The following is a 24,537-nucleotide window of genomic DNA, read 5'->3' on the forward strand; positions in this document are numbered from 1 at the left end:
TGCCTCTCATCCAATTTGTTTGTGATTCTTTTTTCGTGGTCTATAAGCAGCAGGCTACTTGAGGTGGGCAATATACTATTGTACTTTTGTGACTAGTCCTGGCTGTGCAATCCTCTAAGACCCGGCTGCTTAATTCTTCATTATCCCAGCAACTAAGAAGACATCCCCACCACCAGAGCCACATTAAATGGAGGGTGTTGTCCGTCCACCGGGTGGTGGCCAGCTCTTACTGTAGCAAAGCCAGATTACAATAGATCATGGTTGTCCTTGCACTTGTTGCTGATGTGCTACAGCTTTCTTGATCACTTTATCCAAAATGGATTAATGTGTTATTGAAGGGGACGCTTTGCTGCATCTTTTTGCTACCTGCTGGGGCTCGGCGCTCTTGGTTCCTCCGTGTCACTCCTTGCGGTACCCGCTTCGCGGGTCCCGCTTCGTAGGGAGTCTTCTGTCTTCAGTCGGACCTGAGGCCATTGGTGGAGGCGGCCATTGGACATTGTTTGGGGGTGTGGAAATTGCAGGCAGGGCTGCGAGCGAGTAGCGGGTCCGGGACTTCAACTCCCAGGAGCACCCGCCAGCCCGCATTACCGGCACCTGGGCCGCTCTCCCTGCTTGCCCCGCCCCTATAACGTGTTTAAAACCTCTAGCCCCTGGACACAACTTGGGACACTTTGCTGCATCTTTTTGCTACCTGCTGGGACTCGGCGCTCTTGGTTCCTCCGTGTCACTCCTTGCGGTACCCGCTTCGTAGGGAGTCTTCTGTCTTCAGTCGGACCTGAGGCCATTGGTGGAGGCGGCCATTGGACATAGTTTGGGGGTGTGGAAATTACAGGCAGGGCTGCGAGCGAGTAGCGGGTCCGGGACTTCAACTCCCAGGAGCACCCGCCAGCCCGCATTACCGCTCTCCCTGCTTGCCCCGCCCCTCTAACTTAGTCCCTATATCTGCATCTGGTCATTCCCGCTGCGCGAGAGCGCCCGGGAGAAGCCCGGGACAATGGCGGGGCCGTCTGTGGCCGTCCGAGGCCGGACGAGGTTGGGTTGGGCCACCCCCTTGATACCGTGTTTTGGTGTTTTTGGTATTTGGAATTCACAGACCTTTGAGTATATAGTATTGGCTTGCACTCTTCTTATTTCTGTTGTAACCACCTGAAGGGCGGTCAAGTGCACAATAACAACATGACCCTGTGTTCCGGTAAGGAAAGGCAGGTTCAGGTATCAACTTCAAATGGGGTGTTTACAGGTACTATTGATCAATTCTTCAAACGAACCACTTGCATTTTGGAAAAAGAAATAGCCATTGTCGAAAAACGTTTATCTGTTGATTTGGTCACTGGAAAGCGCTCTTCTCTAGGGAAAATTGGGCAGGCTGTTTCCCCGGTTCCCCTAACTCAATTAGTTTGTACTGATAGTAATGTTACAACAATAGATTCAGTAGTAATGGACCTTGAACTGGAGGGGGGTTGATACCGCCACTGTACTAGACTCATCACATGATAGCTCTTTATATCGCAATTTAGTAAACATTGAGACTGGTACCTCGGCTAGCCCCAGCACCGTATTAAGCCAAGAACCCAATTCCCGTTCCCCAACTTTGGACAATATGTCCACTCATACATCTAATAAAAGGACCCCTAGGGGTCTTCAACATCTATTAAATACTTTTGGGGCCTTCATGCAAGATCTGGAATTAGTGATTAATGCTGGAAAATCACATGTTATGGCTGTGGGTAATTGCAAGAGTAATCCCAGAACCCTGTCCTGTAATGGATCCGCACTCACTAAAGTTAAAGTCTTTACATACTTAGGAGTGGTGTTCGATGAGAAGGGGACATGGACACCACAAATCCAGAACAAGACTGCTGCAGTAAAACGATCATCTGCTGCTATACTGGGGTTCGCAAAACGCCTTGGCGGCAAACCTCCAGAGGCCTTATTATCCATATATAAAGCTAAAACTCTGGCAATAGCCAGATATGGAGCCTCTATTTGGGGTTATAAGAACACAACCCACATTCAAAGAGCAGAGAATATATTCCTGCGATCCGTCCTAGGCTTACCAAAATCCACACCTGCTTTCTCAATCCACATGGAATTAGGGATGGGTTATATTGAAGATATGTTGTCCCTGGCACCATTAAGGGCATGGATTAAAACTTGGCTTAACCCCAATTTAACACTTAATCACAAGATTATTAAAGACTGCATGGGGCGGGATCGAGTGGCAGAGATTGAGTGGCTTGCATACATTAAAAAAACAGCAGGATATTTGGGCCGCCCTGATCTATACTCTAATCCTGAAGGCCTAAAAAAAGAAGACATCAGCTGGGTAAAATTGGAATATGTAAAGAAAAGAGAAGCTGAAAGAGAATCTTGCGAAATCACAAAGCCAACCGTGAGATCACATTTTCTGACAATTACATCGTTAGCTATCGAATCATACTTGACAATAGTAAACAAACCTTTCCACCGGTGGCTTCTCACTAAATTTCGATTCAACCAAGCTCACCTTTTGCTGGGTGAATATAGTAAATGGTGTAAGCCCCGTGAGAATGCCCCTTGCAGGTGTGATGATTTCTCAGACCAGGATTCTGTGCATTTTTTCTTTTTTTGTCCATTCTTTAGACAGGCTAGAGAGAAATATATTAAGCCTATATTAAAAGAACAAATGTTTATCCAAGTTAAACCGGCTTTTTTGTTCCTACAGCTGATGGAAACACCTTTAATTATGTATGGGGTAGCAAATTTCCTTACAATGTCTATCAGGTCTAGACGAAAAAGACTTCAATCACCAACTACCTGACTTAGTCTTTGTAAAAAACCGTACGCCTTGTCAGGGTAGCACTATAAAATGATTGTATTATAGGCTTGTAAATATCATTATAAATAGATCATTCATTAAACCCTTTAGTACAACCTGTGTAAATGAACTGAAATTTTGTAGGTTACTATAGACAGTGTAAATATAATGTAAATTCTTTGTAAAATCCTTGTAAATATATCTTTGTATTATTAGAAATTTGCACATAATGTCTCTTGTTTTAATACTGTTATATAAAAAAATTCTTTTGTATATCCCTGTGATCAACTTTGAATGTATAGCATACTTTTATGATTTTTATTTAATCGAATAAAGTGTTTTTGACTCTGACTCTGACATCTAATAAAAGGAAACGGGTAGATTCACCACAGAAGGGGGGCACTAAGAAGGTTTCGAAACCAATCATTACCCCCACATCTACAAATATCACTGTAGCCCCCCTGTTAAATCACCCCGCGAATACTAATTCCCTTATAAATGATGATGATGGTATCCTTTTGGATAAAATCGAGTTGCTAATTAAATCTCTTCTTTTGCCCCTATTTGAACGGACAAGGTTATTATACAATAAAATGGAACAGATGGAGGCATTAGTAAGAGAAAATGCGGGAATTTTGAAAAAGCTTGAACAAACAACCGCCCCCATAGGACCAACACCAGTATGTACCCAGCAAAAAACACCTAATAATGGGAATATGGGGCAAACGGCCAAACCTGTATCTTCACTCGCTAGAGTTCCACAGCAGAAGTTGGTCACTGATAGGGCTAAGCGTACACCTGTAAAACCTACATCTAACAAGACAGGCCTAGTTAATAAATCTCAGCCTACCCCTAGAGGATCCCCTAAGCCTAACCGTCCAATGGGTCATGAAAACTTGGTTAGGAAGACAAGTCCCCCCAGTAAGCAATGTGTCAATCTCCCTCCGGAGTCACTACCTTACACTATAATTTTAACGGGAGTGGCGCCCTTGGGGGAGGGAAAGGTGGAAACACACAGAGATCTACATAATAAAGTAAACTTCTGGCTAAATAAGAATCGAGCTCTCCCACCAATGTCGAAAACAAGGATCCTTAATGTCAGGAGAGTAGATTGGGTAGGTTATAGTGAAAAAGACCTTGAGGGGGACTGCATAGTTGTTAGCTTCAGCGAGCCATGGGTGGTGGACTTTATCCGCAGGGAGCCAAGGTTTGGAAGGGTGGGTGACGTCCAAACACTTTCCCTCCACTACTTCTATCCTAAATTAAATATATCTAGCGGTTATCCCCACCTAAAGACGTTCTACCACAATAAGAGACCAAGAGGAAGATATCCCTCTGAAGTGGCTACCTACCCTATGTTCTCTCCCCACCTCTCAAATCGATTTGCTCTGTTAAGTGGCCTGGATGGAGTAGACTGACTTGAGAGGGGACTAGTGGATAACAACACTAGAGTGCCTAGACTGACTCGCAGACACATGTCCCCCAATTCCCTACACTCATTGGAGATGGATAGAAGGGGAAACAACCTTTACAACGCAACTTTTACAACGAACTACCATTACAACGAAATTTTTACAACGCAAAAACTTTTACAACGCATACCATTACAACGCAGGATTTTACAACGCTAGTACTTTTACAACGCATACCATTACAACGTAAGTATTGGTAAGTATATAATTTTTTTAAAAATATTATATGTTTGTGTTTTTGGGTATGGGGTATTTTTAGGGTTCAGGGTAAGTTTTGGGTTTTTTGGGTAAAGGGGTATTTTTAGGGTTCAGGGTCAGTTTTCAGTTTTTGGGTAAAGGGGTATTTTTAGGGTTCAGGGTCAGTTTTCAGTTTTTGGGTAAAGGGGTATTTTTAGGGTTCAGGGTCAGTTTTCAGTTTTTGGGTAAAGGGGTATTTTTAGGGTTCAGGGTCAGTTTTCAGTTTTTGGGTACAGGGGTATTTTTAGGGTTCAGGGTCAGTTTTCAGTTTTTGGGTAAAGGGGTATTTTTAGGGTTCAGGGTCAGTTTTCAGTTTTTGGGGTACAGGGTTAATTTGTAAAAATAAATTAAAGTTATTTTTAAATTAAATTAATTAAATAAAATTACATTACATTTAATTATATTTTAATAATTTAAATTAATTTATATTAAAAAAAAATTATATACTTACCAATATTTACGTTGTAATGGTATGCGTTGTAAAGGTACTTGCGTTGTAAAATCCTGCGTTGTAATTGTATGCGTTGTAAAAGTTTTTGCGTTGTAAAAAATGCGTTGTAATAGTAGTCGTTGTAAAAGTATGCGTTGTAACGTCATACATCCGGATAGAAGCACCCAAAGCTCAAGCAATGTTGCAAAAGTTTTACTAGGGGAAATAGAAGGAGAGGGCCCTCCGGGTATTGATCTGGTAGATGGTAGCGAAAATAACCTTTCATTAGAAGAGAGTAGCAGGGGGCACACCACCTCTATTGCAAACGAACCAGCTGTTCAGGCACATTTTCTCAAGATAGCCTCATGGAATATTGCGGGGTTGAAAGGGAAACTGGAAGGGGCTGAATGGGGGGATTTCATAGAGCAATATGATATCCTAATATTTCAAGAAAGTTGGTCAACTGAGCCAGTTTTTCGTTTAGGTTATCTAAAACCTGCCCTTAAGGGGATAAAGGGACGACCGTCAGGTGGGCTAGTTGTTTGGAATAGACAATCGCTATGCTATAAGCCCCTCATGTTGTTTTCCCCAAATGCTGACATTATGGGACTAAAACTTAGTAGAGCAAACTTTGAGGACCTGTATATAATTAATATTTATGCAAGGGGACTACCTGGAGGAAAGAGCCCTGCAATAATAGAGGACCTAGACATCCTAATGAATACGATTGGCACAGACAGGTGTGTAACAGTGGCAGGGGATTTAAACTGTACGTTTGAACCACTGTCCTGTTTGGATGACGGTTGTTACGGTGAGGTAGATGAGTTATGGAATATCCCCAGCCTTGCCATAGAACCAGTCAAAAAGGTTACTGAGGCCGTATTGCAGTGGCTTGGTTTTTGTTTGGAGTGGGGTTTAAGGGCAGCAAACGGAAGGTCAAAATCTGATTTAGCTGGAAAAGCTACTTTTGATAACGGCTATAGTTCTAGTCGTATCGATTATTTTTAATCAAAATGGATTTTTGGACACTATTAGGGGATATGGAAATCATTAGGAGACCAGAAAGTGATCACAACCCCTTGGCAATTAATATGAAAATTGACGGTGATTTGTTTAGGAAAAACGCAACAAACTGTATTACAGCCGAGACTGTCCTCACTAACGACTGTCGTAGGGTTCGATGGTGTAGGATTTTGGATGCCCCAGCCACCATTGATAAAATTTCTCAAGAGGTGTCGGAGGCGGTTACAAAAACAACGTTAATAGTTGATGAAATGGGGTCACTGGAGCAAATTAGTACAATCCATGAGTCTCTTTTTGTTAAACTAAAAACCCTCTTTTCAAAACCTGGCTTTGTAGTGAAAACTGGTGGAAAATCCTCAGGAGCCAATTGGTACGATAAAACCTGCCGTAATGCCCATAGCGCCCTGATTGCTGCTATTAAAACTAGAGTAACTGTGGATATCCAAGAGGAAAGGCTGAAATAAAAGAAGGTTTTAAAGCGTGCAAAGACCTCATGGGATGATCTTCGCTGGCTGGAACTTTACGAGGCCAGCATGTCCACAAACTAGATTAAATTTTGGCAGGTATTGAAGTGGGGAGGGTCGAGAGACATGCAAACCCCAGCAAACCATGTCCCTGCTGAAGACTGGGTTGAGTATTTCTCTTCCCAGTTCTGCGGCATGGCGATGGGAAGTAATAATGCAGAGGTGTGTAACCTGTTACTCTGTCCGGAAGCAATTAGTGGGCCCCTAGTTTTTAATGAAATTGAGACGGTGAATGCACTAAGGTTGGTCCAAGCTGGTAAAGCACCTGGCATGGACTGCGTTCCAGCGGATCTCTTTAAATATGATTTGGACAATTGGGTTCCCTATATAACTACTCTGGCTAATGCCATCGCCAGAGGTGCCAGGGTACCCGACTCCTGGAAAGGGGCCGAAATCCTTCCTGTATTTAAAAAAGGCGATAAGACCATTCCAGGGAACTATCGCCCAATAAGCCTTATAGATGCCCTGCAGAAAGTTATAGCTAGAATGCTGTTGGGTAGAATACAGACTTGGATGAACGAAGAAAATATCCTGTCCCCAATGCAAGCTGGCTTCAGGGCATGTACAAGCACTGTCGACCAAGTGCTAAGATTTACTCTGATTTATTGGAAGACAGTGTATTTAGGTGAGGGCGCCATATACGCAGCGTTCGTGGACCTCAAATCCGCGTTCAACTTGGTCCCCAGAGAGAAGATGTGGATGGCCTTTAGGCAAATGGGAATGCCACCGGAACTCCTCGAACTAACCATTAGGCTGCATGACCAAAATTTTGCCAGAGTTAGATGGGGTAGTCAGGGTCAGGTGACTGAGTCCTTCCCAGTGACTCGTGGTGTAAGACAAGGGTGTGTCTTGGCACTTACTTTGTTTTTACTTTTTATATACCAAGTAGTGCAGTTTCTAGCAACTACCTCGACCGATGCGCCAGCTTTGGGTGGGACTAAGTTTCCCCTCCTAATTTTTGCCGATGACACTTTGATCTTGGCAAAAACACAGGTGGGACTTCAGACTGCAATAAACAAATTTGTGCAGTTTTGTAATATAAATGACCTCGAAATTAATGTATCGAAAACCAAATTTATGGTCCTGACCAAGAACAAACCATTAAGGGGTCATGTTACGATGAATGGTACTATTTTGGAGCAAGTAGGGGAGATGACCTACTTAGGGGTGGTTATAGACTATAGGCTGCGCTGGAAGGAGCAGATCGAGGCACTTTGCTTAAAATTTGCCCGTCTATCAGGATGCTTAGTTAAAGAACAGCGATGCTCCCAAACCAAAAGGGTCTTGCCAGCACTTAAAATCTATAACGCAAAAATTAGCTCAGCCATCCTCTATGGCTCGGATTTATGGCGTAGTGTTGACCGTGCCCCCTTAGATAAAATCCAAAATAAGTTCTTCCGTAGCTTGGTAGGACTCCCACAATCAACACCGTCACTTCCCCTTATGTTAGATATGGGCTGCCACTCCATTAAAAATCAGGCTAGTTATAGGATGGTAGCCCTGTGGAGACGTATTTGGTCCACACCAGAACTCTCCATGTTTGCCAATGAGATTCTGGATGTCAGATCGATATTGGGGTCAGGTAACCTACCTTGGTTTAAGACTGTGAAGGCCACACTTTATAAAATGGGTCTACATTTACAGTGGTCAAATCCGGGAAATCAGGTATTCCCGTCGAAAACGGAATTCAAATTACTCTTCTGGACAACTGTAAAGGAGGACTTTGTTTTGCTCTCGCAGACATCCAGTTTGACTGGTCTCTTTTTGCTCCACAAAGTGGTCCCACATACTGAGACTTACTGGGACAATATCACTAAAAGTGCAGATAGGAAACTTTACCACCAATTTAGAGTTGGCACATTACCAGTAAGGGTGTTTACAAACAATTGGCGTAACCAATCATCCATGTTTTGTCCCTGGTGTAGTGAGCTAAAAGAATCTGTTGGCCACCTCCTCTTCCCATGTCCAGCCTACTCCGCACCCCGTCGCAAATGGCTTCAACCCATTTGCAGAAGGATTAATCTACGGGTGTGTGAGGAAGCTTTGGTAGTGTTAAGATCTAATAGTGCAGAGTGGGTGTCCATAGGTATGGCGAAATTCCTTGGATGGGCTTGGATCATCAGAGCCAGGTATCTACTTGGAGAAAAATGAAAAACGAGTCAATTGTAGGAACCAATTGTATTATGTCACCATGTCTTATGATTGATTTGTAAAACAAAATGTTATCGATCCATGAAACGTCTTTCGATAGAATTTAATTGTATTTTTAACGTGTAAATGAATGACTTGTATTTTTAACATCTACTATGCTGCATCCTGTATATATTTTATTGTTGTCTTTTATGAAGAAATTTCGAAATAAAGACGTTTTGAACTGAACTGAACTGTTATTGAAGGGTGCGGGATTACTAAGGTCAAACCATGTGCTTCCAAGTTGGAGTTTTATGCAGTGGCAGAAACAAACCAGTCCTATTCTCCAGGACTTGAAGTCACTTCCTGCCCTCCTCTCCCACACAGTCGTTTTCAGAATGGCAGCCATGAGCATGCAGCCTTCCTCCCAACAGTTTCCAACTACTTGAGGGACAAAGTCTATTGTTATGTGCCCACCTTTAGCCTAGGCACCACCTCAGCCCTTCACTCCCACACCCTTTATATCCATTAGGTGCTGAAGCGAGCCCTTTCAGTGGCCAATGGTCACATCTGGAATACTCCTCCTGTCTCAACACGATGCCACCAGGATCATGGGCACTGCGGAAAATGCCCCAACAGAACTTTTTGGGCAGGACTTTAAGTGAGGCCATGAGGCGTCACAGGGAACATGGTTGACTGAGCCCTCCAACCCCAGGTTCCATGGAGCACAACCCCTAAAGTGTCTAAGCTCTGAGGTCTTCTCAAATCCAAGCATCTTGTGGCCATGTAGGCACCCACGGCGCTCTTCAAGCGTCCTCCTCTTTCTCAGGCTTTCTGGTGTGTAGCGCCAGTCCTGCAGCACCTCACACCAACAGAAGCAAGTACCAAGCAGGCCACCGCTATGGCGGTCAGTCAGGGCTCACCATTGGTCACTGGTGCTGTGTTTGGCCTGCCCATTGGTACAGCTGGCACTGCCCTTGCTACCCCTGTCTCAGCCTCGGAGCCTCAAATATGAGTCTTTTTAGACTATATGGGTGAGACAAGGGGTGAACACTGTGCTGTCACCAGGGGTCAAAGGGCGTGTGATGTCACTTCCACTATGCCTGGCATTTGTGTGATTTTGGAAGTCTTGTAGGGTGGGGCAGTGGCAGTGGGGCTCTGTCCAATGTAGGCTGCTTCTGCCCCAGTCCCACCAGACTTTCATAGGTCACCTGGATATCTCCTGAACTCCCAGTGGAGCAACCCTCTCCCACAGCGCTCCATCCTCGCCTTCGAGCCCACAGCGCCCACCTGGCCCCTCTCCACGCTCACTTGGCGCCCAGTTCTGCTCGTCTTCCTGCTGCTCTGACTGGCGAGGAGGAGGAGAGATGAGGTAATGTCTCCCCTGAGCCACCGACTTGGATTTCAGAGCAGCTCGCGGAGCCCCAGCCAAGCAGCGCGCGGACTCAGTGACTGCACCGCTTTGGACCGCACTCACCCAGCCCTCCAGGCCTTTCTATGTCTCAACCCACCTCCAACTCGGACCTCAAGCGGACCCTCGAGACCAGCCGGGAGACCAACGTCGACGATGAAATCTCGCAGCCCCCGCAGCCCAACAACTACCTTTTCCTCACCATTTTCAGCTGCTTTTGCCCAGCCTACCCCATCAATATCGTGGCCTTCGTCTTCTCGATCATGGTGAGTGAGGGGCGCTCTTTGACCGCCCGTTGTGATGTTTATTGTGAATTGTCCGTTTATTATTTCCTTTTACCGTTATACAAACGCAGGAACTAAAGTGAGAATGAACAGGTGTATTTTTGTGGCAGAGTTGAGACTTCCGCGTTTAGCCTCAAAGAGCGACGCAGAACTTTTTGTAGCATCTTTAGCGCATTTGGACACATTAATGGGCTGAAAAGGACTCTTGCTAGATATATTATGCGTAAAAATGTTGCTAAAGGCGGTCTCCGGGCTGAAAGGGGAGCCGTTCGCAGGGTGGACGGTCCGCGCTCGTGACTGGCAGGACTCCTAATGGGAATGTCAGATGGTCACTCGGACAGCTCGAGTTGCTTCAATCCTCGGCTCCCCAGCTCAGTGCCAGCCACGCCTGCCCAACCCACGAGAGAGCTGAGAGCCACAGACATCTGAAGTGTGCGGGGCGAGGCTGGCAGAGGGGCGTGCGTGCCAGGGTAGGCATGGGGCGTGCGTGCGCGGAGCGACAGAGGGGCGCACGTGGGCGACTGAGGGGCGCGTGGCCCCGGGGCGAGGAGTGAATTCCTGGCATGTGCCTGGGCGCATGCCAAGGGCCAGGAGTTCTACTTGTGCCAGGGAAGACACGCGTGTTGTTTGTATCTGATGTGATAAGTGCATATGTGTGTCGATGGTGGCTGGATTGGCGATTAGTAGAGACGCTAGTGTGTGTACCAGGGGGAATTGCAATGTGTTTGCCCAGCTGGCGGGGCTACGGGTCTGCGTGCCCAGGGAGGACACTGGCTGCGCGTCAAAGGAAAGCCAAAGGAGATGCCAGGGTGTGTAGTCCTTGGGTTAGAAGGCCTGCCCGTGCCACCCACGGGCAAAACGCACATCGTTGAAGAAAGATGACCCTTGTACAAGTGACCGTGTGCTTGGGTGCCAGCGGAGTAACATAGAGTGGTAGGTCCCTGCAGAATGGGACTCCGAAGGGGTCCCGAGACTCCCAAATGTCACAGAAATCCATAGGCTTAAAGGGCTCAGAGGTGTGGCCCTCTGCACTGCGCGCTGCAGCGGCGTGCGTGCCCGTGTCAAAATCATATGGACCGCATGAGCCGTTGGTGGGGGGGGGGGGAGCAGCCGGGGGCTAGTGGGAGAGAGCTCTAAGTGGCGTGCTGTAAAGAACTGTAAAACAGATGGTGAAAAATATCGCGCCACGAATGATATAAAAGCACTGTGGGCCTTATTTATGAAGGCCTTGCGCCGCCGGTGCGTCACTTTTAACATGGAAAAAAGTGACGCACCGGTGGCGCAAGGCTTTCATAAATGAGGCCCTGTGTGCGCAAACGTTAAGAGCGTCTGCATGGAGGGGTAGGGAGGATGAAAGGGGCTGAGAGTCCCAGCCTGCCAAGATGCAGGGAACTGCTGATTCTTGAGCGGCATCTGATAATGACTGTATGTGCCGGTGTATCAGGGCGTGCGCGCCAGGGTAACAAGTGCTGCGCACCAGCCTGTGAGTTTGCTTATATAGGAGCGCGCGCAGTCAGGGTGAGAAGTGCTGCGCGCCACGCCTGGGAGTTTGCCTACGTGCTGGGTATAAGAGCGTGGCGCCAGGGTGAGAAGCCCTTCGCGCCACGCATGTGCTAGGGTGTAAGAGCGTGGCTCCAGGAGTGAGGGCGTGTGCGCCGGGGCACAGGGGCCGTAGGATAAGTGCGTTCCACAGGCGAGAAAGATCTGCGTGCGCTTGGAGTAAAAAGTGTGTCTCAGACTTGAGTAGGATTGTGTGTGCCAGGGGTTTAATATGGTTGTGCTCTGGGGGTCAGAGGGCACAGCCCGCGGCGCGTCAAGGGAGTGTGATGAATGCGTGTGACGGATTGTGTATGTCAGAGGCGAAAGGGGGTTTGCACCAGGGGCTAGAAGGATAGGGCACGTGCCAAGTGTGAGAAATGGACGTGTCCCAGAGCTCAGTGGCTGCAAGGTCTCCGGGAGCCACGAGGGGGATGTTTAAGTGGGCTAATAGCAAGAAATGCTTCAGGTGCCAGTTGTGAAAGTGGGTCGTGTGTGCCAAGGCAGAGGATGACTGCGGTGAGAAAGAAGACACCGCGACCAGTGCCGAGAGGAGTCCCCGGGCGGGGTGACAAGGGGCCATTTGCCCATCAATTCAGGGAACACCATCCGTGCTCTGAACGGCTCTCAGGTTTGCTGGCACGCGCCTTCTCAATACATGCAGATTCGGAATAGGGTCACTGCGCAAGAAGGGAGCATTGCTTCTTGGAAACATGCCACTTGTGTCCCATTTGAACTAGAAATCATTTAAATTGACATCACCCTGATATGCAGCATATGGTTTATGGCATGCAGTGCAGAGGGGGGAACTACTTCGTCATGTGGCGGCAGCAGAAACGCATGATCGCACTGACCCTGGTTATGCTGTATCACGATATTTGTTTGCAAAAACACTTTGTAGAATTTCCTTGGTAACACACCAAGCAGAATAAGTCTAAAAAAATAATAAGAAAAACCCCTCAATATAGAGTAAAACATCCAATGCCCCAAAAAATGTTGGTCGAACAGGTATATTACTCACCCAAATATCGAATTTCAAATTTTGTGACATTATAAAATACTGTGGCCAGAATCTCGACGACCTAAAAAATAGCATGACGGTGAGTACATCTTGATAAGTATCGATGTGTTATTCTTAACTACACATCCGTGGACCTTCCTTGTACCTGGGTGCGGAGTTTCGAACAGTGCATTACACACTGCAGTGTGTACTCGCCTTCGTGATATTTTGACAGGCTAAGATACTTTGTGGTACAATATTTGTGTCCTCAGTATTGTGATATACAACCGGTAAAACAACCTGGGGGCATATTTACAAAGAATTGGCATAAGGCAACGCTGCAAGTTATTTTGCTGCACTGCCCTAGGCCAATTTGAAAGGTCACGAATGAATGCACTGTAGTTACAAGATACAGTGAATTCCTGTCCTTTCAGTCAGCGCGGTGCACAATTAGCAGCCGTGCATCTACGCATGTAACCTTCCACCGTGGTGCAAGGGTGTCTGTGTTGTTGGCATGATTGGTTTTGAGCAGGAAGCGTCGCCGTCCTGCATAAAAATAATCATTGGAGGTGTATTCCTCTTTCTATGTATGCTGCTGAAAGGAAAAAACAAGGAGAAATAATGTTATTTTTCCTCGTTATGCCTCCCCTACACCTCACCTGGGGAGTCGTAGGCTTTTAATGCATTCCCAGCATAACACACATGGCACGCCTGCCCATCTTAGTATGAGGCAACCCAGCAACTTGTGCTGCAGTGCCTCACTCCATATCTACAAGGCCTGAAATGCTCTTCAGGGTGGCTAAACATGGCCTTGTAGATGTGGCTAAGCACTGTGTGCCACCGGAATGTCACAGAAAGTGACGTTCCAGCTGCGCACAAGGCTTGTAAATAAGCCCCCTAGTTTTGTGACTTTCTCGTATAGCCAAATAATACATTTCAGTGCTAAGGGGGGAGGGAGCGGTAGCATCTGGCAGTGTACATAGAGAAATCTGTGTAGTGCTTCTACATGTAGGCATATTAAGGGTGTGGCGGGGAGGGGTAAAGGTGAGTTGACCCTTGACCCTGGAGCTCTTTCTGGGGTGTGCCATCAGCAGACAGCAAACCAGGAACATTCATGTGGCATGTCTGTTGGTGCCAAAAATGATACTAAAAAGTATAGTGCTACAGATGGGTACATTTACGGTGCGTCAAGTCGGGGTGATGGCTCACATCTGGAGAGCCCACTGATGGAGCGAGCTGCTGCATTATGTACTAACTGCAGAGAAGCGTATCTGCCTGGCCCCTCTTCTTGCTCCTGCCTGTTGCTCCCCCACCTCTTTAGTCCACTCTCTTCTTTTCTCCCTGCCCAGTCTCAGCATCCCAGTCCTCTCTCCTCCAGCTGTAGGGGAGGAGGCCCAGCCCTGGCCCAGCAGCATGTAAACAAAGGGTGTTTGCTATAAGGTAAGACAGGTTTCCTAATCTCGGCACAGATAACAAGATGGCTTCTCATTAAAAATTGAAAAATAATCACCAGGCCTGCTTCTCTGTGCTTCTGATAGTTTGTTTCAGTGTTTTTCCACTGTCTGCCAGTGGTCTAGGGCTTGGCAGCTGGATTTCTAGTCTTAGGGTGAGCTTTTCTGTTATTCATTAGGTCTAGCTGCTTCTCTGGGCCCTGTTGGTAATGCCTCATTCTAAGTCCTGTAGGTAGTGCTGCTAGCTGCTTCTCTGGTCCTAGTTGTAATTCCTAATTCTAAGCTCTAATGGCCGCTCGCAAATCCGGAGAAGTGTTTTCCCCTTGACCGCGCTACTGGAGTAGCCTGTACCCAGCGCTGTTGCCGCTTTTGAAATCACCAAGGACTCGGTTGCTGCTGTGGCCGCAGAGGAGGGAGAGGCGCCGGCCCCGGGACTGCGAGGACCAGCATTCACCACCTGCAGCTGGTCCTCTTCCCGTGAGTGCCGCGCCCCCTCCCAGTGCCACGCCCTGCAGAAAGTGCTCAACTACTCGCGGCCCCCGCTTCGCGGGTGCCGCTCGCAAATCCGGAGAAGTGTTTTCCCCTTGACCGCGCTACTGGAGTAGCCTGTACCCAGCGCTGTTGCCGCCTTTGAAATCACCAAGGACTCGGTTGCTGCTGTGGCCGCAGAGGAGGGAGAGGCGCCGGCCCCGGGACTGCGAGGACCAGCATTCACCACCTGCAGCTGGTCCTCTTCCCGTGAGTGCCGCGCCCCCTCCCAGTGCCACGCCCTGCAGAAAGTGCTCAACTACTCGCGGCCCCCGCTTCGCGGGTGCCGCTCGCAAATCCGGAGAAGTGTTTTCCCCTTGACCGCGCTACTGGAGTAGCCTGTACCCAGCGCTGTTGCCGCTTTTGAAATCACCAAGGACTCGGTTGCTGCTGTGGCCGCAGAGGAGGGAGAGGCGCCGGCCCCGGGACTGCGAGGACCAGCATTCACCACCTGCAGCTGGTCCTCTTCCCGTGAGTGCCGCGCCCCCTCCCAGTGCCACGCCCTGCAGAAAGTGCTCAACTACTCGCGGCCCCCGCTTCGCGGGTGCCGCTCGCAAATCCGGAGAAGTGTTTTCCCCTTGACCGCGCTACTGGAGTAGCCTGTACCCAGCGCTGTTGCCGCTTTTGAAATCACCAAGGACTCGGTTGCTGCTGTGGCCGCAGAGGAGGGAGAGGCGCCGGCCCCGGGACTGCGAGGACCAGCATTCACCACCTGCAGCTGGTCCTCTTCCCGTGAGTGCCGCGCCCCCTCCCAGTGCCACGCCCTGCAGAAAGTGCTCAACTACTCGCGGCCCCCGCTTCGCGGGTGCCGCTCGCAAATCCGGAGAAGTGTTTTCCCCTTGACCGCGCTACTGGAGTAGCCTGTACCCAGCGCTGTTGCCGCTTTTGAAATCACCAAGGACTCGGTTGCTGCTGTGGCCGCAGAGGAGGGAGAGGCGCCGGCCCCGGGACTGCGAGGACCAGCATTCACCACCTGCAGCTGGTCCTCTTCCCGTGAGTGCCGCGCCCCCTCCCAGTGCCACGCCCTCCCTCCACGCGGAACTACATAACTTTTACCCACCACGCGCATCGCGGGACGCGCGCGGGTCGGAGCCCGGGGCGAAGCCCGGGCCAAAGGGCGGGCCCGTTAGTGCCCGATAGGGACCGGACCGGGCCATCCCTCTTTCACCTACGGTACTAAAGTAAGTTGCCAGCATGCCAGCTAAAACTAGGAGCAACACTAAGGCCAAATCTAAGCACGCACAAGAGGTAGCCCAAATAACGGGTCCCATTGACCTTTTTATTTCGCGGGCTCACGAAAAAATAAACCAGAGCATTGCACTAATGGAAAAGAGAGTGTCTCTAGACCTCATGATTGCGAACGCTAAACGCTCCTCACTAGGTCCTATTGCAAACGCCACCTCTCCCATTCATCCTACTATTCATAACTGTTCTCTCCCACTGTCTTTACTAACGTCAGACACAATCACTGTTCCATCCACAGTAAATCTCTCTGTAACCCAGTCCGAGTCAGATCCATCTTTTAACTCGGAGGATCTGGAAGTAACCCCTGATTTGGCGATTTGTCACACACAGGATGAATCGCTGACGACCGCCAACCCGTCCCAGCAAGGCATAAGGGAAGGAGCAATCCCCAAACGACTTATCCCGCCAGCTGGGGAAATAACCGCGGCCCAGCCCGTCGACCATGATATAATTCAACTGACTAATACAACTTCACAAAGTACTTTACTCCCCACAGTATCCATACCTTATCAGACAACACTAAATGAGCCTAGCGACCACCTTTGTAAAACCTGTAAAATCACTTCACAGGTTCTCACTACCATCAAAGATCTTTTGTTCCAGCACCTAAAACCCATTCAACTTACCATCAGGAATTTAGAAGCTCAGCTTAACATAATCTCTGCTACTCTCCTCGACACTAGTACGCGCATCGAAACAAGGGGTCAACGGAATCCACCACAGCCGTCAAAACAACGACCCCAAGTACAATCCCACAAAGCTGATGCACGCATCAATCCAGTACCCGTAGCACAAAAAAACTGCACGCAAAATGTCCCAAACCAGAACCCTCCATCCAAAGTGCCCCTAATCCAGTCGAATAAAACCCCGGCTGTCTCCAGGCAGCAGCGGGATAATACTCCAATGTCTACTAACAATACTCCAGGTTTATTTCCAACTAATGATACCTCCAGAATCCACCTGGAAAAAAATCCAGCACCAACCGCTGTGAAACCCGCGGCCTCTCAACCTCCTCCTAAAAATTCTGATAAACAAAAAATGCCAGCAACTAGCCGTCCGGTCCATTTGCCGCCGGAGGCTACCCCCTACACGATAGTTCTCACAGGCGTCCCAGAACTAACTGACGACACCCCGGAAACTGCATGGTCCCTTAAAAACAAGGTCATGCAGTGGCTAAGTGTCAATAGACCTCTTGAGTCCCATCTATCTGGGGGTATCAACACAGTCCGTAGGGTGGCCTGGGTAGGTAAAACAACTAAATCACTACGAGGAGACTGTATTGTAGTAACATGTAAAGATCCTTCTGTGGTGGACTATATCTGCGCATGGCCCTCTCTGGAAAAGAAAGGGGGGATTGATGCTCGGCATCTCTCCTATTTCTACCCTCCAGTGAGACAGAACCGCAACACTCCACCATGGTCTTGGCACCAATTCCCCACAGAACCATGGAACCAAATACCATGGAACTACGTGGAGTACTCACGAGATCGCTCAGCCTGGAGCGGCCCGAGGGAACGTCCGAGAGAACGACCAAGGCACTACTGGCACGAAAGACCCTGCCCAACCTATGAGAGCTGGCAGGGAATTCCAATGCAAAATCGTTTCGACTGTCTGGAGACGGTCGATTGACCACCAGAGAGTAGCCCGAGAGTTATAAGATCTGACAAAATAACACAATCAGTCAATTTCACACAAAACTCAGTACTTCCAGAGTCCTCTACTGATAATCGCAAAGAGACACATCGAGAAACGTCACACTCTCCATTTAATGCTATAAAAACACTTTCTCCTTTTATTTCGTCATCAGAAGCAATAAATCCCTACGGTCAGTGCTACCAATTAACTGCTCCTATCAGTGCTCCAGTCGGATCCCCGCAGGCCAGTCTACGACAACCATTAACATCTGAGGCCACTGTCCACCGGGCAGATTCACTGTGTCCCACGACGGTCTCTGAAAACTTGACCGTTTCCATCATTTTCTGGAACATTGCCGGCCTGACGTCAAAAATAACATCTTTACCATGGCTAGACACAGTGAAGCCTCACCAAATACTGTGCTTGCAAGAAACCTGGTGCACTGCCCCATTACATCTGGCGGGATATAAAACCCTTTTCACTACAGCAGTACCAGGAAACATGGGTAGGCCAAAGGGGGGGCTTACGACCTATATTGCTAACACTCTCCCCGCTAGAGTCAAGCTATTAAAGGAGTCACCCACTTACCAAATTATCCAGTTAATATCAACCAAGGAAAGAACCCACATAATTATTAACTATTATAATAATTCAGGCACCCTGGAATGTTGCCTATACCTAGAGGAAATAGGCGCATACCTAACCACTATTCAAAACGAGAATAGTAAAATCTCAATTTATTTTATTTGGGGGGGTGACTTCAATCTCGCGCTGTGCCCCAAGCACAAAACTGGGACATGCGGGCTACTAGATGACTCAGGGAACTCGATACCCCACTTTGTGCACACACCATGCGGCAATAAACTAAACGAACTGCTTTTCTCGTTAGACATGGATTTCGTTAATGAATTAGTTGTTCCACAGCAGGATTTTCTACCCACTTTCCATGGGCGAGGCTGCTCCACAACTATTGACTATATAATGGCCTCGAATTGTCACAAAGGGGAAATAACGAAATACGAGGTCGGACTTAATCCAATAAGCGACCATTACCCACTTTCTGTGTCAATTATCATGAAACAAACCGGCCTGCACCCTACTAAGTCCGTCACTCTCGACCAACACCTGATTTCCATGCATAAACAGAATGGGTATTCAATCAAATGGGCAAAAATCGATCCAGTAGAGACAATGCAGAGAATCCTTGTAAGCGCTCAACCTTGGCTTCAAAAATGTATGTCTTCTGAGACTTCACCCGAGTCACTTATTGATTCCTTTCAAAACATACAGCAAGTGGTTAGAGACAAGCTATTTGTTAAGTCAAACAACAAGCCCAAGCTCCCTTCGGAGAGATGGTTTGACATCTCTTGCCGAAAAGCTCTCACCGCCCTTAAAGAAGCCCTTCGCAAACAACCAAGGGATCCACAGGAAGTCTCCCAACTGAGGAAACACTACAACATCGTCCGCCAGGATCGCAAGAAGCAGATCAAACACGATCTATGGCTGCGCCTACGTGAAAGTGCTCTAAGCAAAAACAGCACCGTATTCTGGCAGACTGTTAGATCACCCTTCTTGGCCAACAGCAATGACCCAAACCATCTCGATGTGGCGATCTCAGAAGAGGAGTGGGTCTCCCATTTTTCAAAAATATTTGGAACGCCAAAAACTGTCATTCAAAACAATCGAGGTCAAGAAGCTGATCCGGTGAAAATCACGACTTATCCTATCAATATTCATTTTTCTCTAAATGAAGTTATAAAAGCAGTCAAGGCCTCCAAAAGTGGAAAGGCCCCTGGCCCGGACGGAGTCCCAATGGATCTGTTTCTATATGACGTAGATTACTGGTCTAAAATAATCACACGGGTTATGTCAGCAGTAGCATCCACGGGCCTCTTCCACTCATGGTCTACCTCAATATTGTTACCCATTTTCAAGAAAGGTGACCGTAACGATCCATCTTGTTACAGACCCATCTCCCTCCTGGACTCCATGGGTAAAATTGCGGGTCGCTTACTCCTGGACCGGTTACAATCTTGGGCCCGGGCGAACAAAATCATAACTGACTTGCAATATGGGTTCCAGAAGGGGCTTGGGACTGTGGAGCAGGCCCTCAATCTTGTACTCCTGACTGACAAATATGTCCGTGCCAAGGGTGGAAACATCTTCCTTGTATACGTAGATTTAAGCGCGGCATTTGACTGTGTACAGCACGCGAAGCTCTGGGAAATCCTAGCGGACCTTGGTGTGGACCCCCCACTACTAACGTTTTTAAGAGAACTTTATACAAATGCAGAAGGTCGAGTCCGATTTGGCACCAGTGGAGAATTATCGCGCTCTTTTCAGATAACGAGAGGAGTAAGGCAGGGCTGTGTACTGGCTCCCTTCCTGTTCAACCTTTACACAAATGGGCTCGAACAGGTGATGTTGGGAGGGAGCCAGGACCTACCACAGATAAACCATCGCCCGATTCCTACCCTCTTATATGCTGACGATTCAGTCATTATAGCACGGACTTTGAACGAACTCCAGCTTCAGCTTGATAAGTATGTATCTTTCATGGACTCTCTTGGCCTTAAAGTTAACACCAAAAAGACGTTTGCAATGAATATTGGCCCCAGGACGAAAGTTTCAAAACCCATTTCCATCAGCAACCATAGACTGGACAAAACTTCGGTGTACCCATACCTGGGTATTCTAGTAGATGACAAGATGAATTGGAATAAGGCAGTGGAGGCGAGGAATCTCCATTTTCGCCGAGCCACCTCAGCTCTAAAATCTTTTTCGAGGAAACTCGGCAAACCTGCCCCGTCTGACCTGCTATCCATATATTACGCTAAATGCCACAGTGTGGCTACCTATGGAGCGGAAATCTGGGGTTACGGCCGCATCGACCAGCTCCAGATCACCGAAAATGTGTTTATTAAGTACATTTTGGGTCTTCCCCAAAGCTCCCCGATATTGGCATCACACAGGGAGCTTGGGATCGAGTACATCATCGATACCATCCGATGTCAGCCCATCCTACTGTGGCACCGAGTTTGGTGTAACCCTGAAAGTCATTTAACCCGCTCCCTTATCCTTGATTGTCTGAAACTAACAAATTGGCGAAAAATCCCGTGGCTAAAATTCATATATAATTTCTTTAAAGATCTGGACCGTGAACAATACTTCCTTGATCCCCCTTCAGTCGAAGACATCTCAAGAAAACAATTAAAGCAGATGGCGTTAGCCCATCTGAGAGATCTTCGAAACCAGGCCGAGATCATTAAACCAAAAAACGAGAAAATCTGTTTATTACAGACAGGAAAAGCAATCCAGCCTTATCTGACATTCTTTTTATCAAATTATGAAAAGTTTTTAATCACCAGGCTGCGTTTTGATGTTTTTTTCCGTTTGGTTACATTCCCGGAAATACAGAACTGGTCCTCTAATATGATGAAATGCCCCTGTGATGGAGCCTCTATACAGTCCACGATTCACGTTGTCCTTTTTTGTAAGTACTATAATCTCGCAAGGAAAAGATGGATCATTCCGATCCTCCGGGTCAGTGGACTTAGACAATCTTATCCAGCTCTCTTCTACTTACAATCTCCAAAATCCCCACACGAAGCCAAATTCATAGCGTCTTTTCTTAAAGCAACTATAAGAGTTCGTCGAAATATTGTTAGCTAAATGAACATGTCTTGTCAAAGAATCGTAAAAATGATTTTATAACCCCAAAACACCTTTTTTTTTTGTATAGATCTCATATTTACTTAATTTCATTCCATTTTAAAATTGTTATTTGTGTGTAAAATTTTTCTCAAATGTACTTTTTATGATTATACAAATTTTTATAATCGAATAAAAGTTGTTGAAACTGAAACTGAATTCTAAGCCCTGTAGACAGTGCTGCTAGTTGCCACTCTGGTCCTGTCAGCAATTACTCATTCTAAGTCCTCTAGACGGTGCTGCTAGTTTCTTCTCTGGTACCAGTGTTAATTTCTCATTCTAAGTCCTCTAGGTAGTGCTGCTAGCTGCTTCCTGGTCCTAGTGGTAATTCCTAATTCTAAGCCCTTTAGACAGTGCTGCTAGTTGCCACTCTGGTCCTGTCAGCAATTACTCATTCTAAGTCCTCTAGACGGTGCTGCTAGTTTCTTCACTGGTACCAGTGTTAATTTCTCATTCTAAGTCCTCTAGGTAGTGCTGCCGCTGTGTCTCTGTTCATACTTTCACTACACTCCAAACCAAAACACATAGATAAAAGACATTGTCATTTACAACGCCAATAGCTCTAACTCTGACAAATGTGAGACGTATTGCATTGCAAATGCTTGTTATGTCATGTTATGTCAGACATATTTATATTGTGTGCATCCTGCCGTTAGCATAGCCCTATGGAACCATTGGGGTCCAGGTTCCATCTTACCCTGGTTTTGAGGGTTCTGGCGTAGTGAATAATCTGTTTTGGTCTACGTGTTATGACAGTAGTGTGTATATGGTTCTGTTACTGTTTACAATGCTTAGATTAATGAGTTATTGAGTTTTATCGGTGTGGCCAGGGATGTTGCCAAGAGCATTTGGTTGGTGTCTCGTTTAATTGGCTTGCCCATTGCTTGGCATCTTGTTATGTGAATGTGTTGATTGCAGTTCCTGCTGGTGTTGGCGAGCCATGATTTACCGGTCTATACAGGCTATGTGGGTGGATTGAAGGCGTTTGTTTTAACATGTTCTATTGATTGATTGGAGTGTAAATTATTGACCTTAGACTTATGGAGGGATCTCCGAACACTTTATTCTCCTATAGAACAGGTCCATTTTTAGTTATAATTCTGTAAGTGGGGGGCGACCTGTTCTTTACCCCCTTCAGCTCCTTTGTGTATATGTGTAAAATATTGAGACAGGCCTGTACTTTGTGACAGAGTGGTACTAAATCTTTGGCCAACAAGTTTGTTGTACTTTGGCATGGTGATACAAGGAGGTTGGAATTAAAATTACTGGCAGGTGTCTCAGCACCAAATTCTGGTCATTACACTTTTTTTTCTGAAATCATTGTAGCTATGGCTCTGTCCTGCTTTCTCCCTGTCACACAAAGCAACTTTTGTGCCTGTGATGCTTTGCAGGAAAAAATAGTGCATTTGTCTCCCAGTGTTGACCCAATGACTCTTACATCTCCAACATCCTCTGCAAACCATTACACTTTTCATCGTACACAGCTTGTGCCAGACTATCATCAAGCAGTCTCCATTCCACCACCTGTGATAAACTTTCATGCTGATCAGCAGAAACGTGTAAGGCACAAGCAAAGTGGGCAATTGTCCACAGTCCCACATTTCAAAGGCCCCCTAGCAAAGTGGTCATTCTCTCACCCAGTCTCACCTTTGTTGATTTCTCTATCAGAAATTCTGTCTGTTTGCTTCTACCTCTGACTCAGTCTCTCTGCCTAGTTTCAGTTTAAGGAGTTTTGGACATCTTGGCAAGACATATTTCAGATTTTGTGTGCAAGTTTTAAGTATAATTCTGTATTGTTTGGCATAATGCAGACTTGATCTAGCAGAAAATATGTGATGAAATTCAAAGACACTCCGGACAGGAACCCCAAGATAAATCTTGCTCTGAGACCAAAAATCATTAACATGACATTGTTACTCAGCTCTTACAGCCTCTGAGGGATCTTCCAAACCATTTCCCAAGTAACTGGACTGTCCACCTCCCACATTTTCAAACCACTGAGCTGACCCACTCCTACTCAATTACTTAAACTCAGGGGGGCAGATTTACAAGCCCCCTTCGCCACCAGTACGTAACTTTTCATGATGAACCGGTGGCGCAGGGGCTCCTCCATATTTACAAGGAGAGGAAAAGCCACCCTGTGTGACTTTTCCTCTCCTTGTAAATACGGCCCCTTTACACGCAGCACTTTGCGTTGTAGGGGCGTTCCATGGGGGATGTTGTGGGTGTTCCCACGCAACACCCATGGAACCAGACACATCTCCAGATTTATGAGAAATCGTAAATCTGGAGATGTGTCTGAATGCTACGCCTCCCTAAAGGTGGCGTAGCGAGGCGCAATGAGGAGAAATGTCTTTATTTCTCCTCGTGTTTTCCTCTTTAAATGCATGGTGCATTCTTCAGCACGCGTTGAAAGAGGAAAATGCCTGTTGTGATTGTTTTTGTACAGGAAGGTGCCCCTTCTTGCACAAAAACAATCTCCCCATGACACAGGCATCCTTGCACCATGGTGCAAGGGAGCCTGCACCAGCGCATGGCTGCAGTTTATGCGCCAACGCAGGGGGAAGCACAGAGATGCAACATATTCTTGTAAATGTGTAGCATCCCTGTGCTTCAGAAGTGCCGCAGCGTGGCGCAGCCAAAAGACTTGCAGTGCCACGCTGCGGCACTTCCTCGTAGATCTGCCCCTTCAACTTTGGCTTATTACGAAACAGAAAATGTATAAAACGATGCCCATAATTAAAATCACATCAACACAAGAAGCAAAACAATTCAAAAGTAATAAAAATACACATGGTCAATTAAATAGTAATATCGTACAGGCATTAGGATAACCATTACAAAAATAACATCATGTCATTGGTTCCATTCATTTCCTTATATTTCAAGAATTTGAGCCAAACTTTGCTCCTTTACAAGAGCCCCAGGTCAGTGTGCGTGAACCGACAACTTAGGAAACAAAGATGTCGCCTGTTCATTCCACTTCAGAGAAAGACTTTATAAAACTACTCCTAATACAGTCATTCAGAAAATGCAGTAGGCCATTTTCATTTTACTGTAAAAGAAACCAGCATTTGGCTGAAGGCCACTGAGTGCGCCTCGTGCAGTGGAGCATAAGTGCTG

The 24,537-nt window shown here is 46.9% G+C and overlaps 1 protein-coding gene across 1 annotated transcript in view; it reads left to right on the plus strand.

The window, feature by feature from the left end:
• The first annotated feature begins 9,984 nt into the window (after nt 1-9,984).
• Nucleotides 9,985-24,537, plus strand: part of TMEM233 (transmembrane protein 233) — a 265,203-nt gene continuing 250,650 nt past the window's right edge. Inside the window, exon 1 of the mRNA XM_078667649.1 lies at nt 9,985-10,290. Coding sequence (XP_078523775.1) covers nt 10,111-10,290 — 180 coding nt within the window. The 5' untranslated portion in view covers nt 9,985-10,110. The remainder of the gene's footprint in view (nt 10,291-24,537) is intronic.

The sequence above is a fragment of the Lissotriton helveticus genome, chromosome 11, assembly GCF_964261635.1.
Source record: "Lissotriton helveticus chromosome 11, aLisHel1.1, whole genome shotgun sequence".
Lineage (NCBI taxonomy): Eukaryota > Metazoa > Chordata > Amphibia > Caudata > Salamandridae > Lissotriton > Lissotriton helveticus.